Here is a 17550-nt window from a genome sequence, read left to right on the forward strand (position 1 = left end):
AGCTTTGTTTGGACGGACTGCTCTGCTTTTGCTGCATGTCTACACAGCAAGTCACCTGGTGAAAGAGGCCCTACCATGCATGTGCTTTTGTTGCTTGCCTCAAGCACAGACCGGCCTCTGGAATGCAATGAATGTTAAGTGTTAAGTGTAATGCGCAGGTCCTTTGCTATCGCCTCATCGTTCGCTACACTTGGGTTTGACGAGATATTTTATTTTGGGTCAAATCCTCTTTGTATACTATGCGCTCATACTAGCTGAGGATCAGTAATTATATATAATACAATAGCATAGTAGGAGTAGTAAATTCAAAATCGCTTTGATCTAACTGTAGCACTAGCTACTACTACGATATAATACAATGAGAATAAGATTAGATGTTTTCTGTTATAATATCTTAGGTACCTACCTTTTGTTCCAACCCCCTCTCTCGTCCCAAAACCACTGACTATGAATGAATGTAAGTAAGTATTCACTTTTCCTCGATATCTCCGTACCTCTCTGAAGTTCCCATATATCCCAAATTTTTCTAGAATCTTAACCATACTTTCAGAAGTGACGCATAATTACATATATTTCGTACCTATGTAAGTATGGTATTGTATTTATATTGTATTTCCAGATCATGACTGGAAAGGTAACCTAATCAATCAATCATTCGACAAAAGATATAAATTTTAGATATTTATTATGTGTATGTTAGTCGGCGGTTCAAAAGCTAGCTAGCTATCTTTCTTCTTGGTAGGTGGAGTGGAGTGTTATATATCTAGGTATCTATCCATTGGTCTAGATGCTCTTTTTTTTTTCTTTTTTGACCTTGGAGTACCTATCCCATGGAGGATTCAACTTTGCGTTTTGTGGGTTGTTATGTATATATATGTATATGTATGTATATTCATTATTGGGGAAGTGAAGTGGGATGTAAGATATCTTTTCGCGGGTATGCTGTGGGTACTAGGTAGATTCGATTCGAACCGAACTATGATGATCTCTTGTCGATGTTAATTTCTGGAATTGTACATACATATACATACATATATGCCCCGTGGATACATCGCAGATACCATACCTTACATATCCTACCCAAGTACGGACATCTACCAACCCCGTATTTTGTAATGCCACCACCAGCACTATGCCCAAATTATCATATCAATCACTCGATCAATTAATAAACCCTTGAACCATCCCTATCCCTCCATACCAAACCACACTATACCATACATAAAGCGCGCAATTAACAAGGCTGACACGCTGACACAGCCTTACAGATACATGTAGGTACCTATGCAGGTACGTCCATATACATCAATAGATAGATAGACATCCAAGCCAGCATAGCCTAGCCTAGCATAGCCCAAACCCAACCCATACCCATCCATCCATTCATGACAAACAGCCTCCTCCTCCCCCATCTTCGATTCATCATATCATAATCAAAGTACTAAGTATGTACGTACGTAGTATTTCCTCTTTCCCAAAGAGTCAGTCGGGTACCTATTTGTTGCATATCTGGAAAAAGAGGATCGAGATCTGGTTGATCTGGTGTGGTGTTCGTTTGGTAGGTAGGTACATAGGTAGGTAGGTAATCTTACCTAAGGTTGCCAAGGGATGGATTTTTTATTTATTTATTTATTTATTTATGAGTTCATCCACTGATCCAGTCATTTTATTCACTTTTTTCATTTATTCGTCATTCGACTTTAAAGTGTACCTAGTAAATCAAGATGAGATGATATGAGATGAGAATCATACGAATATGTAGGTACCTAGGTAATACATTGAAAAGATGCATGATCGATTTACCAGCCATTCACCAGATCCCTTGAAGATAGATGCCAAGGAAATGGGGAAGCGAGGATCGAAGGTTGGAAGCGGCACCGATGGGAAATCGAAATCTCTCTATTTTGTTCTTGCCTAGGTAGATACTCCGTATTGCTGTTTGATGGATGGATTAATCATTACCTTGGCCGTACCTGTCTTGTCTTGTTTACTAGATAGTAGGTAGGTAGGTATGCAAGATCTTACTATCTACTAAGTACATAGACAGGTAAGTACCTACAACCTACAACCTAGATACATTACCAAGTAAATGAGTAATGCAATATCGAAAACACGATTCTTGGCTTTTTGAATCTGCTTTTGGTATGGAACTATAGTTGGATGGGGAAGGAATTCATTTTTGTTGCATATCTGAATTGAAATCGTCGATGGGAATTTTTTTGCTTCTTTGCTTTTTGGGCGTTATTTCGTTCTGTTGAGACGGGACTGACTTGCATTGGTGGTTTATGTCAAAGTGTGCGCGTTTTTGTTCATCGAGATGCATCGAGATGTTTGTAAGACCTTTTCTCCTTATATGGGATGACGATGATGGATTGGTGGTTGCGGGTTAGTGTGTGGGCTGTGATTGGTGAGTGGGTGGTTATTATGTGGGGTTTGGTGGTATGATTTGCTAAGGTAAGGGCGTTGAAGATGTCCATCGGACATCGAAATTAATAAACGGCAATATTGAACATCGGACATCGAAATCTTCAATGTTCAGGGGATGAAGAATTATTGGAGGTTATTACCGATTGGGTAGATGGATCGAATGGAGGCTTGAATGAGCGATTGAGTGAGTACTTGATTCGATTGATTAATCTGAATCTAATACGTATTGACATAAAATCAGAAATATATCTATTTATCTATTTATAGTATCATATCTTTGTGGTTCGACTCTAGTATTTCTTCCTCACATTTCATCATCTAATCCTGAGCTCAAATATAATGCAATGAGAAAGAAGACATAGGTCTTTCACTATCCAAATCGGATAATCTTGATATAATAACAACATCATCTTCATATCTTCTTACTCTTATATCCGAGTCATTCACCAGCTGTTTGGTTTCCTCGATATATTGCATACATTCGTCCTCACTCTTCTACCTTATCTTCCTCGCATATTATCATGAGATCTCTTATTGCATATCTTACTACTTGTTCACCTTACTATCTGTCTGATATTACCTTCCTCGTATGATGTCATGAGATTTTTGGTGGCATATTTAAATATTCATTATATACTTATCCATCTATATATTTATCAATACCTATGCATGCATGCCCATTTTGTTGCACATCATATAATTCACATACTCGAATACATTTCTCATCCTTCCATTTACAAAATTACATGCGTACATACTAGGTACATAGATACAAATGAAGTAAATATCATGTCCGCATCCTTCGATATCATACCATACCTATATTTCTTACCTCACTTACTATACTTCTGCATAACTAGACACCATCCTTCCCATTCTTTTTTCAATATATAACCATGTTTTGTATACATACCTCACTATCTCAATATTCATCTTATCCCTACTTCTAATACATACATACTTAGGTACATAGCTATAGCTAGTATTGAGTTTAATGTGGTGACATGTGTATAATCATTCATATCTTTGATATTCCTTATGGAGTACTCATGTGGGATTTTATATGAGGTCAAGTATATGGACTTAGGTATATATGTCAGATATCCATAGGTGATACGATACAATACAAATTCTTAACTTTAATAGGGATGAAATGTGCATACAAAAACAAATATGAAGAAACCAATCAGCGCGACCCAACTCAACTCCACTCCACGCCTCCGACTAAAACAGGGTGCCCAACAAAACAATATCCAAAATTCTTTTTTACCAGATCCACATATCCTTACAACAACTTCTCCCCATATCCCATCTCACACTCCCCATCCCCATCCTCAAACTTTAAACTCCTGCACCTGAAACTGCATCTTAAACCCCTCATGTGCCTTCCTCCTCCCCCTCTTATCAATATACCCCACCATAGCCGCAAACCCCAGACAACCCAACGCAATCAAATACTGACCAATTTGCAGCGGAACCCCCCTACTAATCTGCTGCCCCGTACTCCTACTCGTCACAAACTGAATCGCGCCTCCCGCAGTACTGATACTCCCCGCTGCACTCATCATATTACCCGCGCTCCACTGCAATATCGCCGATGCCATTTTAGATGTAGGAAGCGTCCAGATGGTCCATAGGAGTCCGATGGTGAAAGCAATAAATGGCATTAGGATTAGTGGGAGGAGTTTTTGTTGAATGCCGACGGCGAGTTCGATGTTGTTGGCCGTGGATGTGTCGGTGCTTCCTTGGAAGAGAGCAGATTGTACGATGGCGGCGGCGCTGCTGGCTGATCGTCCATAGGGGAAGTTGGGCGTGCAGATGTCTTTGCCTGTGCTGGGTATTATGGCGCATATTCCTGTGTGGGGTTTGGTTAGTGGGTTTGTTATGCTATGGTATGTATGTGCATAGAGTTGATGTGAAGTATACGTACCGAAATAGCCAACCCGAAAATTGGGAACGATGAACTCGTCGGATGCGCCGCTAAATACGTCGATGGTGAAGAAGGCTCGGGAAATTACATTATTTGCCATGCATCCCGTCAAGACAATAACTGAAAGTTCATTAGCGATCCGTATTCTCCCGTGGCCGATATAATGTCGAGACTTACTATATAGACCAATAATGGGAAACCCGGTAAATATGAATAATATCCGTCGAATCCATAATTGTTTTGTCGGCAACCTCTCATCTTCTTCGTGGTATCCACCTACATAATCTACCGCCCTATCGATAGTTTCCCTCACCCTTTCACTATACTCCCTCAATCTTTCCCTCGCAAGACGAAGACTCCTTTTCTCTTCTCGGATCGAGGCCTTTTCGTCTTCCAACTTTTCCCTTTCAGCTCGAAAAGCCGCATACTTCCTTCTCAACTCAGATTCTCCCCTTCTTAAATCAGATTCAGCTCTCTTTACATCTTTGTGTTCCTCTCTTAATATTTCAGCAGCTTCCTTTTGTTCGTGTTTGGCAACGTAGACGTTCTTCTCAAATCGTTCCCTTTCCTTGGCAAATTCGGCATCTTGTTTCCTCAATCTCGATTCCTTGCTTGCTAATCTTCTCACCTCCATCTCTTCTTCCTCGGGACTAATTTTTCTCCCTGAGTCTGACCACCATCGTTCTTCCCGAGGGTTCGTTTCCTTGCCTGACCACCAACGATCTCTACTGCTTTTCGCTTGCTTTTTTGGACTACCGAAATTCGGGTTATTTTTCTTTCTACGCCTTTTCTTTTGATGCCTTGCCCACAAAACTTTGGCAGCAGGTCGAGCCAGCCACATTTACCTATCTCAGAAATGTGTCTCGTGAGGTCAAATCTTGCATGAAAACATAAATATAGACACAATGGAGCAGATTTGCTGACTAGTGGAATAGAAATTTAGTTCGTAGTAACCATCGTTGAATGTGTTCTAATCTGGGATAGGGAAGTGTGAAAAATGGTGCCGGGGTTGGGGAGTGCTTGCATTATCTCCCAGGTGAGAACAGAGTACGGCGGCTTGGTCATAGCCAGTACCTGATTTTGTGGTTACCACGAAAGTATGCAATGGCCAGACTAAAGACATGTGTAAGGTCTAGACTTCAGACCTGCGAGATGTTTCCACTTGTGTTGAGGCTTAAAGATAGGCGCACCAGTGGAAGATGGCTTTTTTCCCCTCTTGATATAAATCCAACATTCATTTAACCCCATTCAACAACATTGCCCAGACAGAAACTTTTGCTTGGTCCAGAACCAACATATGATGCACTATGGGTCATGGATGTGGCTGTGGTTGGTTGTGCTGTAGGAGCGCGCGTATTTTTCATGGATCATTTGGAGTGGTCGTTGGTAGCCGCGACCACTCCAACGAATAGATCCTGCAGTCCTAAACTAATGCAGAAAAATGGCTTCTAATGATATTCAGTTGTCTTGCTTTGACCAAAAATCATGACCTTATTAGTAATCTGATTGATACCAAAGTAATTGAGCAGTGGAAGAGCAATTCTTGGCCTTTTCCACAACATAAAATGGAGCATGGGATTAGCGTAAAGAACACGGTTGACGAGCTCCCGAAGAGTCCAGCAGCAGAAGCAAACGCTCTACCGCTCGTATTTGACTAGCAGAATTCTGTTTAGTAGGTGAAGAGCCCTTTGGCCACCTGCCAGCGAAGAGAAGGATTCTTGCCGAAGTTCGACCTTCGCCAAAGCTAAAGAACAAAAGGTCACCCGCCCTGCCCCATACACAAAATTATGTCAGTCCTGAGTGTTGATGGTTTGTATGATAAATAGATCTTCTCAAGGTCCGTCAAGTTGAGCGCATGGAAGGATGAGTGTTTGACAAACTTACCTGCCATCCATTCCAATCACTATCCTAACATTAGCAGAATTCCTCGACCATAATCACGCCCCTATCTTCAAGTCCTTCCAATCCATTTTTTTCCTTTTGAGAAAAAAAAAAGTTAAAAAATACCAATGGATTCGAGATATAATATAGCTGACCACGACTCAGCAGCTGGATTTGTTGTTCGGCTGCTAGAAAGCTGAGACATTAACATACTCTGTTGGACGCATTTGCTCTCAAACTATGCGGAAGTGTTTGTCATACGGATGATAATGTTGATATAGTGGTTCATACTTCGATGCAGAAAATATGAGCCACAGAGCCGGTAATTCCTAAATAGCATGCATTTTCAGGCACACTCAGATGTCAATATATTGGTCATTCCCCAGTTTCGGCTTGATGCGGAGGTAACAAAAATATTCGTCAAAACCAGTTCAACGTACGATGGATGTTAGAAAGCGAGACTCGTCGAAATAGAATGAATAGCACTAGGTGAATGTCTCAAGACATTCAAATCTTGGACCAAGTATTAACCATAAAAGCTTAGGATCAAAGGGTACTGAACGGGATATACGACGTCATGAGCAAACTCTCACAGTGCCCACCCCATTGGGACATCCGGTCGGATTTAAGGCTTTAGATGTATTGTACTTTTTGTGAAGTAAACTTGACGATATTGCAGCACGCGGAGCAACGAAGGACTTTTCCGATGCTCAGTTCATTGCCAACACTGGCGGCAGCAACTAGAGAAATTCAGGGATACTCGGAGGTATGAGAACACAAAATGATATTGACTTGATGTTGGCTCCACCATATTCTCCATTAATTTGGTAGATAGTAGTATAATTTGTGTGATCTGTAGAGCCCTGCAAAGGAAAGGAGAAAAGAGGAAGCCATAATAGGATTTGTCTGGTCAAAGACTGTATCTGGCAGACTTTATTCTCATAGCTACTTAATCATAAAGATTGTAGCTAGGATGAAGCTCTCTTTGGAGGATGTCTCCAACGGTACTTCCATCAAAGGAGAGGGTAGGAAGAAGAGATGAAATCAGAATAGTTTTGCCACCTTGAGACCCCTACCGTATGTTCATACTCGTGGATCATGAAGATGATTGCAAGCAGCATAAAGCTTCCTTCATAGAATGCTTCGTGAGATGTCACCAAACGGTAACTTTATATTCATCGGACACGGCGCCGGTAAATGCGGTGACTTTGTGACACAATTACCGTAGTATCCAGAAGATATAGAAACCGATGCTGATACAAAGATACGAAGATACAAACGTGCACATGCGCAATATTTGACGTACGGGAAAATGCTCAATGCTCAAGATGATGCATTGTTTTGGTGTTGTGTCCAGCGGGTGTAGCCAAAATGGTAACATTCTCGGGCGGTGTAGCCATTTCAAAGCCTAAAGTTTATGCCGAATTTAGATAACACCGAAAGTATCATCATTTTATCTACCTACTCAATGCTGCTCACTATCGAATTTAGGATGCCTCCTTGAGAGCGCAATATAAACTGCAAAGATGAATAAAGGAAAGATAATGAGGAAGTTGCTTGGACAACCTGCCGTTGCTATTGAGGTTTCCGACACCAATAATATTGACTCGCCTCAACTCCGACCGTCTGCTTCACAGGGCACTGTCTATTCAGCAGGCGCACCACTTACATGTCTCGGTCGTGCACCGGATGGTTCGCGCGCTGTTATAGCTGGACCGAAAGTCTTCAAGATCGTTAAAACGGAAGGCTCGACAATTACAGAAGATATTGATCTTCGAACCTCGATATCTTCGTATGCAGCCGGGCATGATGGAGCGGCAGCTACCACAGAACAACTCAATATCAGGGCCGTTCGATGGTCTCATGCGCAATTCAGCTCTACAATAGTAACAGCCGGTGGAAATGGAAGGATAACTGTCTATGATCTCACTCGCGCAGGAGGAGAAGGATTCGAGCTTGCGCGGATCCAGGAACACGGCCGGCAAGTTCATAAGCTTGCGATCAATTCATTTAAGGGGAACTGGTTATTGTCGGCCAGCCAAGATGGATCTGTGAAGTGTTTCGATCTGCGTGACACGCGTCGAAGTGTAGCTACTTACAAATGTAACGCAGATGCTGTTAGGGATGTCAAATGGTCGCCGACGGATGGCATGGAATTTGCGTGTTCAACGGATGCTGGAATCTTGCAAAAGTGGGACTTTAGGAAGGCGCATGCTCCCATGATGAAGATCACCGCTCACAATAGTGCTGTCTTCTCCATTTCATGGCATCCAGACGGAGATCATATTGTAAGTGGAGGCAAAGACCAGCAATGCCACGTGTGGGATATGTCGAAGTCGGAGAGGGGTCAAAGGGCACGATACTCATTCGCTACTCCCGCGCCTATCTCGAACGTCTGTTGGAGACCTGCTTGTTGGACAGCCACAGGTCAAGGTAAGAGAGTTGCCCAAGTGGCCGTTTCTTATGATGATACCAGCGCCAATAGAGCCCAATTCTCAACAATACACCTATGGGATATCGCTAGATCGGCCATGCCATTCAAAGAAATCGAGGTGTCAAACAGCGCGCCCACGGGCATACTTTGGAGCACTCGAGATCTTTTGTGGAGCGTCGATAAGGAAGGTCACTTTGTACAAACAGATGTAGCATTTTCACCAAAGGTGATCGATCGTAGGAGTTTATCAACACTTTCTTTCTCTCCTACAGGCGATGTATTAATGTTACTTGAGGAGCGACAAGCTCCTAAACGAATTCGGCCTTCTATCAATTCTCCAGAGCTATCTTCGAGCCTTCAACAGCATTCAAATGCTCCGTCCTTTGCTGTTAGTCACAGCGATTCGGAGGAGGATGTTGTTGGCAGTTTTCTAGGCCCAAGAAGACGAAAGCATCATCGAAGGCGGCATAGTGGACGAATGACGCAAAATTTGAGCACTACTCCGCCCAATGCGACAGGAATGGCCGATAGTAAAGTAATGGGATTAGAAGATGCTGTACAAATTACTGGAATATACAAGCCGCGACAAATAATGGCCATTGGCCATGCTCCTTCGACGCCAAAGCGTGTGAAGTATCAATATATGTCTAGTTGCTATTTGGAATATATGATGAAGAACGCAAGTGAAACAGCCGACAATATCCCTTTGAATGTCACCATTTCAACGACTATAGAGCACTTTGCTAGGGGTGCAGAGAACGCCCGATATTACCGGCTGGCTCAAACTTGGAGATTGCTCGGTTTCACGATGGACCTCTTGCTAGTCAGACGTGCAGAGTCCCATCGCCAGTACAGACTACAAAATCTCTCGGGAAAAGATGGGAGATCAAAAGATATCAAGATCTTCGCAAAACTTGATGAAGAATATGACGAGTCAAATGAAAAGACTCCTCGGAAGAGTCAACGCCCTGTGGCTTCAAACGGGGTAGCCTCCCACTCAGTTGTGAGATCAATCATCGCGGATGAGATTGAAAGTACTTCGAATATGGCAACCCCACTTGTTCGGCCTGTCATGGATTCTATTGCAGAAATGTCGGAAGCCGTAGATATACCAAAGGTAGAAAATGACGCGTTGGTACTTTCGCCCCCCGCCACCTCAACAGTTCTTGAGCCAATACCAGTCTCAGTACCTGGAAGTTTCACCTCTGAGCAGACGACATCAAGTGTAGAGGGTTATGACTTTTATGGTATGGATGCTTTCAAGCCGAGTGCCGGTATCGTTCCGCCTAGAAAACAACCCCTTCGGTTAGACTACTCGGAACAAAACAGTTACGCACAACGAATGGGACTTATTCGTCATGATTCTGGTGAGAGTTTTCAAATGTTTTCAACATCAAACGATTCACAATCTAAATATCTTGGTGGTGGTTCGGATAGCGATGTCCACAGCGTAAAGAGAGATGGATCCCTGCGAGAGAGAGTCTCTAGCTGGGAAGGCAACGTCGCTGCAAATTCTAAAGCCACATCAAGTCTCAACTCCCGCCCGTCAGAAGAATCTATGGAGAAAATTTCTGAAGAGCTACCCAAAATCGTAGTTCCAGCCCCCAAAATTTCCTCGCCAATACAAACGCACCGCAAACCTCCACCAGCACCAACAACTCAGTCTGCCTGGGAAAACAATTCTTCTGATCCAAATCTCATTGAAACGGATTTTCTACCTTGGCCCAACGACAAAGATACCGAATTCGTCATCGCCCCACTAAACCCCATCACCCTTGTTCAACGCGCTATCGAGTTCGAAACTCAGACTGGCGCTTTGAATGCAGCTGCAATGATCCTCCTTCTTCGACGCCTTCTCCCGCCGAATACCATCGATCCAATCCACGCAGAAGCCATTCTCCGCCAATACAACCATCGGCTCATGGGCATGCAACTTTTCCACGAAGCGGCTCTTCTTCGAAATCTGTGCGTAACCCACTACCCTTCCATTTATGCATCTACACAAGAACAAGTCAGTATTGGCTTTTACTGCACAGAGTGTAACAAACCACTTGATAATGATCCACTTGTCCCTGGCTCCGAATGGTCATGTCCACGTTGTCGAAATCCGATCATGGCTTGTCCGATTTGTCAGCATGGGGCTGATGCACCTGGAATGGAAGGAGCACAGACATGGTGGTATTGTGGAGGTTGCGGACACGGGGGACATACGGTTTGTATGGATGAATGGCATGCGGACGCCGGGGCTGATTGGAAAGAGGGCGAGAGGTATAGTGGGGGTATGTGTCCGTTGGAGGGCTGTATGCATCCTTGTTTGGAGGGAAGGTGGAGGGAAGAATTGGTAGAGGAAAGGAAGGAGAGGAGGTCGAGGGAGTTAGACAGAGAGGTTAAAGAACGGACTAGTGGAGCGGGTCTTGGGGGTATGGGTAGATGGGATAGAGGGAAGAGTGTTAGGAGGGATGTCAGAGAGGTAGGCCAAAGTAGGGCTGTAGAGGGAGTGAGAGTCGCATTGGGCTTTGGTGGTGGGAGTGGCGGGAGTGGCCATGTGGTAGAGAGGAGAAGAAGCGTTAAGGTTTTGGCCCCTGGTGAGGAGAATGTACCATAATAATTAAGGGGTCAGAACAGCTGTGCGACTCCTTATGAAAGTCAAGACGGTATCTGGGCCTTATGTAGCAGTGTAGCAGTGTAGGATTGGATATTTGCATCAAATGGCATAGCATGGCATGGAATAGTAGCTTCAAGGCGTTAGGTCAATAGGGTATACCCAGGGGTGGCTAGCATATGCATACCATGCATAATTTCTATTGCGTAGGCATAGATGATTATACAATAATAATAGCATGGCAGATAATAATAATGGTGAGCACCGGAACAGAACCACTGAATGGGAATAATCTGGTTCTTAAGTATTACGTTGATAAGCACTCGTGGAGCATGTCCTAGTCATTTAGTACCCTACTGGAAGTTACGATATATCATACAATCTTGCAAATAACAAAGACGGAAGGTAACCTTGATTCAAGACCGTCAATGCAAACTTCACAATACACTACATAGCAGCCATTCAGGATTCACTCCGACCTTTTCACACGCAGTCATGGCAAATCAGCAAAGTCGCTTTATTCCCAACTCCCAACCTCTAATCCATAAACGTCACCGTCTTCGTCCTCACCCACTCCTCCAACCCACTCGCCCCAAACCGTCCAAATCCACTATTCTTCATCCCTCCATGCGGTAAACACGGTTCATCATGTATACTCCCATTATGGCCATTAATATGCACGGCACCGCTCTCAATGGCCTTCGCCATCCTCAAACCCCTCTGTAAATCGCGTGTGTAGATGCCGGCTGAGAGTCCATAGTCCGTATCGTTTGATATGCGGATCGCTTCTTCTTCGGTCGAGATCTCGATTATGGAGACGGTTGGGCCGAAGGATTCTTCGCGGTAGATGGTCATGGAGGGCGTGACGGATTTGAGGATTACTGCGGCCATTTTGGTCGTGGGTGGTGAATTTTCGGATGGTGCTGTGCCGTGGAGAATAGAGCCGCCTTTGGATAGGGAATCGGTGATTAAGGATGCGTTTCTGGAGACTCCTTGGGGGTTGATGAGGGTCCCTGGTGATGAGAACATTTCTGCTGTGGCGGCTGCGAATGCCTGTTCACTGTGTGGGCTGTTAGCTTTGTAGTGTGCATTGATCATCTCTTTTGTCAAGAATGACGAGAATAATTGAATAGAGGGGATAGAAAGGAAAGCTTACAACTCCGCTGCAACATTTTTGTGAACAAGAACTCTTTCTGTACTCATACAAATTTGACCCGAATGCAAGAAAGCTCCCTTTGCACACTCCGTGGCCGCCAATTTCAAATCTGCATCTTCCCACACGATCACGCTAGCTTTTCCTCCCAATTCTAGCACTATGGGCTTAAGATTCTTCCCCGCCAATTCCCCATAAATCTTGCCTACCCTCGTGCTACCGGTAAAATTGATCTTCTTGATAATAGGACTCTCGATCAATTGTGCAGTTCTCGCCGGAGCATCTTCAACCGAGATAGCCACGAGGTTCAGGACTCCTTTTGGCAGCCCAGCTTTGTGGAAAATATCACAGATTTGCCAACTACACATGGGTGAAAATTCAGATGCCTTGAGAATTGCACAATTGCCTACTGCTAGCGCATTCATGACACTTCGGAAACCGAGAATGTAAGGAGCGTTCCAAGGTGCTGCACCGAGAATGACCCCATAGGGTTCTTTGTACACAAGCGCACTACGACCTTCTTCGGATGTCATGGGGATACTACCCACGATAGAATTCAGACGGCCAGCAACATCTAATAGACCTTCTCGAGAAGTATGGGTGTTGAACTCGGCCCAGATGGCTTCGGCGCCGGTTTCTTTATGCATTATTTCCTCGAGGAGAGACTTTCGCTCGAGTAAAATTTCGGCTGCTCGGAGAAAAATGTCACGTTTTTGAGGTGGCGGTAAAGTACGCCATGCTGGGTAAGCGGCTTGAGCTGTATTGAGGGCGAGATCAATATCAGATGCAGATGCTGATACGCAGTTGTGGAGGTGTGAATTATCGGTTGGAGAATAGACAGAAAAGGTGTTGGAGGAATAATAGGGTTCATTATTGATAATGAGGGGTATTGTGTGGATTGAGGATGATATGTTGGCCGTGCTGCTATGGTCTTCAATTGCGGAGGGAGACATTGGTATTGATTTAAGTTATTTGGATGATTGAAGTTTTAGTTATATGCTGCTTAGGGACTGTAACAGAACAGAGAACCATAAATACAGGAATCCTTTTTATTTCAAAGGTTTTGATATCGAATCTGCACATGCCGGCTGTTCTGAAGTGTGGATCAAAGAACAACTACCAATAGTGGATCAACACTTAACCGTTTGTCCTCCCGCTCCAGTGTTGTGGGAGCCGCAACTTTGCTATGCCCGGTGGATGAGAGGCTTGGAAATTTGCGGGAAGAAGTCGCGGCAATGTTGATGAGAGGCGATAGAGCCAATGGAAGACTAGAAATATTTAAGCATTATAGTAAGAATCTTAGGCCAGCAAGGCTCTTTCTCATCCAATACGCAAAACAAACCTTCTCGGAGGACCGTGTGGGCGATATGTGGTGTATGTGGTAATGGAAATGTCGAGTGGATTCCCCAATTCAACTGTAATCCATGACATCAAAGGAGATAAGACGCGGGGCAAAACGCTAATACCGAATTCGTTGATTAATGGGGATTAATAAGCGGGGAATCTCCCACCCTTATATGCCGGAAACATTCCCGGTACTTTGGTTGCTAGTTGCTGCTGGTGTGCTCACTAATAGTCAGCAGGACTTGTTACTAAGAACTTACAAACACCACATGAAGAAATTTCAAGAATTGGGTGGTTTTATTAAATGTTTCTATTCGTTACGTCTCATTGACTTATAATTAGACCATATTATTTTCAACTGACTTGGACCAAGGCAATAAATACATGATTCAAGGCGTTGAGTAACCTAATTGTTGTACTAATATATTACCCCTCTTTTGGCACTTCTTGTACTCTAAATCTTCGTTCCATCCCCAACGACTAGGATATATCTTTCTCATAACCTTTCCCGAGCGAATGTAGGGGTATCGTTATTGCATCGTAAAAAGTCGCAACAAATAGCATCTTCCAAATTTTTGTATTTATGAACATCATCCAACCCTATGCCTGCTGTTAAATCTCCAAAGAAAGGTGTTGGCAGTTGCCCGTGGAGCCGGCCTGACAATCTTCAGTTACCTGGTATCAAACAGGTTGAAGTCGCGCATTGCTTCCCATATTTTCTGCTCGTCAGAGGCTGCGGTATCAATCCCGCTCTTGTCAAGTTCTGAAAATGCCATTCGGGAGCCGATTCCGTTTTCCATGTCCAGAACACCCAGCCCGAGTGAGCTTCATAGGCATCAAGCTGTGCCTCCATGAAATATGCAAGATTAACTTTGTCGATGGCAAGTAGACCGTCAACCGTTCCTACATCTTTCGTCTGGCAAGACCCGTACACTGCAGGACTGCCGGGATACGATCCATCGTATCGAGAACCGACACCAAAGCCATTCAGCCATTTTGCGCAGTCTGTTTGTGCTCCGCTGAATTCTCCAACGATTGTCCATTTATCTGTGTTGGCCAAGTTGCCAATTTGACTGCATGCAACTTGAACATGTTGGCAAGGCTTCATTGCCACCTCTGCAAAGGAAAATATTTGATAAATATGGGTATCGAGAATGATATCATTGACTCCAGATTGATAGTTCATGAACCCATTCCATGAAGGTGGAGAAAGGAACGCATCATGAATGACAACAGCAGTATCGGGGTTTGCGTTTCTCACATTTCCCCAGCCGTCGTAGTAGAACTGCTTCACTGCACCCATGTCAAGGGCCCAGTTAGCTGGCTCGTTGAGAAGCTCGATTCCGGTAACAACATCAGTCGCTGGAGCATAGCGGTAGGCCAATGTTTGTATAGCAGCTAAAGTTTGTTTGGTAGTATCTCCTTGGGTCCAAGTGATAGGTCCTTTTCGTCCAGAGTTATCGAATCTATACACAATTAGCCTTTGATACTACCAATTGTTCTCGCCATATCCAACGAACCCGTTTTGACTTCCTGGGGCTACTCAGGGGTTAGCGACGATCTTTACTTGGTTGCAAAATATGTCTCACCACCATGAACATCTAGAATAATTTTCAACCCAGCTTGTCTTGCCCAGCCGATAGCTTGGTCTAGGTATATTAACTGTCCCTGCACATAAGGATCGCCGGGTAGCGGGTTCAAAGCCCAATAACCAATGGGTATCCGAACATGATTCAAGCCTACACTTGCAATCTCGTTGAAATCGTTTTGCGTGATCCAAGTCGCCCAATGCGCGTTCAATAAGCCTTGCGAGGCAGATTTCCCAAGTGTTTGAGTTAGGGTGTACCTGAAATGATGAGTAAAATGTCAGAGGATGTCTAGAGGTGGCCATCGTTCGAAGGTACGTACTCATCTACCCAAGATCCATAAAAGAGCGATGGAGTAATCCAGGGCTCGAGCACAAACCATCCTCCTAGATTGACTCCACGAACCTTGTCGCCATTGTAGTCGAAGCTCAACCCCTTTTTCTTAAGTCTTATGTATGTTAGTGATCACTGCGAGTAGGCTACTATGGAATCATTCTCACAATGGCGTAGCTTCAGTCACTAGCAGACATGCTGCAATGATCAGAGTCCTAAAAGATGATACCATTTTAGTCGAACTTCGGGATAATTTCAGGAGATTCCCAAATGGTATCTAGACGTAGTACGAAAGCCAATTTATTTGTACTCCAAAAAACACCTAGGGAAAGCCTGTAAGGGAAAGTCTTGACACAAGATAAGTTGATGTTTTGAAAGAAGCATTCATCGATATTGGGAGGTGCTTCCGAGTACTTATTTCCCGCAAGGAAGGAGCAACCAATGCAGTAGAGTACTGTGCTATCCCAGGATTTGGATAAATAGAAGGCAAAGACGAAAATTGTGGCTGAAAGCAGACACGTCGGTCTTCATGACCATCTTTGGAAATGGTTCATGTAAACATGGCGATTGCAAGAAATGTTATTAGCCAAGCTGCATGACACCTATCGGGTGATCGCACAAAGCCAGCTTCTCGGAAGATGCAACTCTGCTAAATCCAAGCTAGGTAGTCTGTCTCGGGCCTCACGACCAGTAGAAAAAGTGTAATAGATGAAGCTTCAACGTGGATTCTGTTTGTAAAGGTTGAATGTGGAAGGAGGTATTAGTGCCAGGCACAAAGTAATAGTGCAGGGTACTTCAATGCCGCTTTTATCATCAAATAGCTTCAAAAAATCGCAAAATCCAGAGACAAATCTCAAAGATCCCTTACAAGGTTAGCTAGGTAAATCACTGACTTCTGACTTTTGCAGTCTCATCGCACGCTAATGAAAATATCCTTCTAAGCTTAATCTTCAATCAATCTTATAGGAGATTATCTTCCTGGTCGCTGAAGGACCCTCGACATCTAGACTGCTCTTTAATCATGGATGTTAGTGAGATGGTGAATGCTCAAAGTTCTGGCCAGAACGACGAATGCCCATAGGAAAAGTTCTTTCGAAAATCTTGATCCAGAAACAAACAGAAAATTTTAAAAGCAGCCTATAAGGTTTGTCCCAAATGATGCCGGTACATCACCCTTGTGTTGCACAGCATGCTGCAGCCAATATACCCGTCGAATGACAATTGGAAGTTTTCGGAAGCTTTTGCGTTTCCTGGTTGTCAATAGAGATGAGAGATGAGAGGATCTTGCTCTGCGTTGTCCCAGACCAAGTCCTGCTTTCAGCTGTCTTGACCCTTGCTCTTCACGTGAGATGTTTACTCTTATTGGTCTACCTCAAAAAGCCGTGGTATGTTGTTCGACATAAAAGGTGTCACGAGTGACTAGCAGGCAGCTTCACGAGGTCAACTCTGCATCGCTTGGTGCGAAGTTTCTTACCTGAATGACTCGGGCTGTTTGTCCACTTTTGATAGTTCACCGAGGGAGGATGTGATGAACACGTCGGAAAATAATAATAATAACCCTGTGAGACAAATCGACTTCCGTACCGCATAATTGCTAAACCCCTAAGCCCGATTTTGACGACACCCAACCAAAACAACAACAATGAGTTCCAGAAACTATTCGCCGAGGCTTGCAATAGGTGATAGAGGGGTTGCGCAGAAATTAATTTCTCTTTGTAGAGTACAAAATGAAAGTAGGTAAGGACTCAAAATGATGGAATAAGAAGTAGCCGTCATATTGAGTTTTTCCGACTTCTTTAGTACTATAATTTTGAGTTTAATGGTGGGATTAGCCCTCGCCCGTAGAATGTGGCAGCCAGC

General features: G+C 43.8%; 6 protein-coding genes across 6 annotated transcripts; 2 read left to right on the forward strand and 4 right to left on the reverse strand.

Moving 5' to 3' along the window:
- Nucleotides 1–3761: 3761 nt before the first annotated feature.
- SS1G_06032 (predicted protein) lies at nucleotides 3762–5198 on the reverse strand (the record flags this gene model as incomplete). Its single annotated transcript, XM_001593060.1, has 3 exons — nucleotides 3762–4282; nucleotides 4358–4477; nucleotides 4535–5198. The coding sequence occupies 3 exons, from the start codon at nucleotides 5196–5198 to the stop codon at nucleotides 3762–3764; spliced, it is 1305 nt and encodes a 434-aa protein (XP_001593110.1).
- A 2178-nt stretch (nucleotides 5199–7376) lies between these two features.
- On the forward strand, nucleotides 7377–7466 carry SS1G_06033 (predicted protein; the record flags this gene model as incomplete). The annotated part of the gene is made up of 1 exon (XM_001593061.1): nucleotides 7377–7466. One exon carries the CDS (start codon nucleotides 7377–7379, stop codon nucleotides 7464–7466), a length of 90 nt encoding a protein of 29 aa, XP_001593111.1.
- A 298-nt stretch (nucleotides 7467–7764) lies between these two features.
- SS1G_06034 (hypothetical protein) lies at nucleotides 7765–11277 on the forward strand (the record flags this gene model as incomplete). Its single annotated transcript, XM_001593062.1, has 1 exon — nucleotides 7765–11277. One exon carries the CDS (start codon nucleotides 7765–7767, stop codon nucleotides 11275–11277), a length of 3513 nt encoding a protein of 1170 aa, XP_001593112.1.
- Nucleotides 11278–11811: 534 nt separating this feature from the next.
- Nucleotides 11812–13380, reverse strand: SS1G_06035 (hypothetical protein; the record flags this gene model as incomplete). The annotated part of the gene is made up of 2 exons (XM_001593063.1): nucleotides 11812–12334; nucleotides 12431–13380. The coding sequence occupies 2 exons, from the start codon at nucleotides 13378–13380 to the stop codon at nucleotides 11812–11814; spliced, it is 1473 nt and encodes a 490-aa protein (XP_001593113.1).
- A 152-nt stretch (nucleotides 13381–13532) lies between these two features.
- Nucleotides 13533–13858, reverse strand: SS1G_06036 (predicted protein; the record flags this gene model as incomplete). The annotated part of the gene is made up of 2 exons (XM_001593064.1): nucleotides 13533–13695; nucleotides 13770–13858. 2 exons carry the CDS (start codon nucleotides 13856–13858, stop codon nucleotides 13533–13535), a joined length of 252 nt encoding a protein of 83 aa, XP_001593114.1.
- A 580-nt stretch (nucleotides 13859–14438) lies between these two features.
- SS1G_06037 (glucan 1,3-beta-glucosidase) lies at nucleotides 14439–15922 on the reverse strand (the record flags this gene model as incomplete). Its single annotated transcript, XM_001593065.1, has 5 exons — nucleotides 14439–15237; nucleotides 15292–15310; nucleotides 15361–15617; nucleotides 15680–15805; nucleotides 15858–15922. 5 exons carry the CDS (start codon nucleotides 15920–15922, stop codon nucleotides 14439–14441), a joined length of 1266 nt encoding a protein of 421 aa, XP_001593115.1.
- Nucleotides 15923–17550: the final 1628 nt, after the last annotated feature.

Source organism: Sclerotinia sclerotiorum, genomic scaffold, assembly GCF_000146945.2.
Source record: "Sclerotinia sclerotiorum 1980 UF-70 scaffold_7 genomic scaffold, whole genome shotgun sequence".
NCBI lineage: Eukaryota > Fungi > Ascomycota > Leotiomycetes > Helotiales > Sclerotiniaceae > Sclerotinia > Sclerotinia sclerotiorum.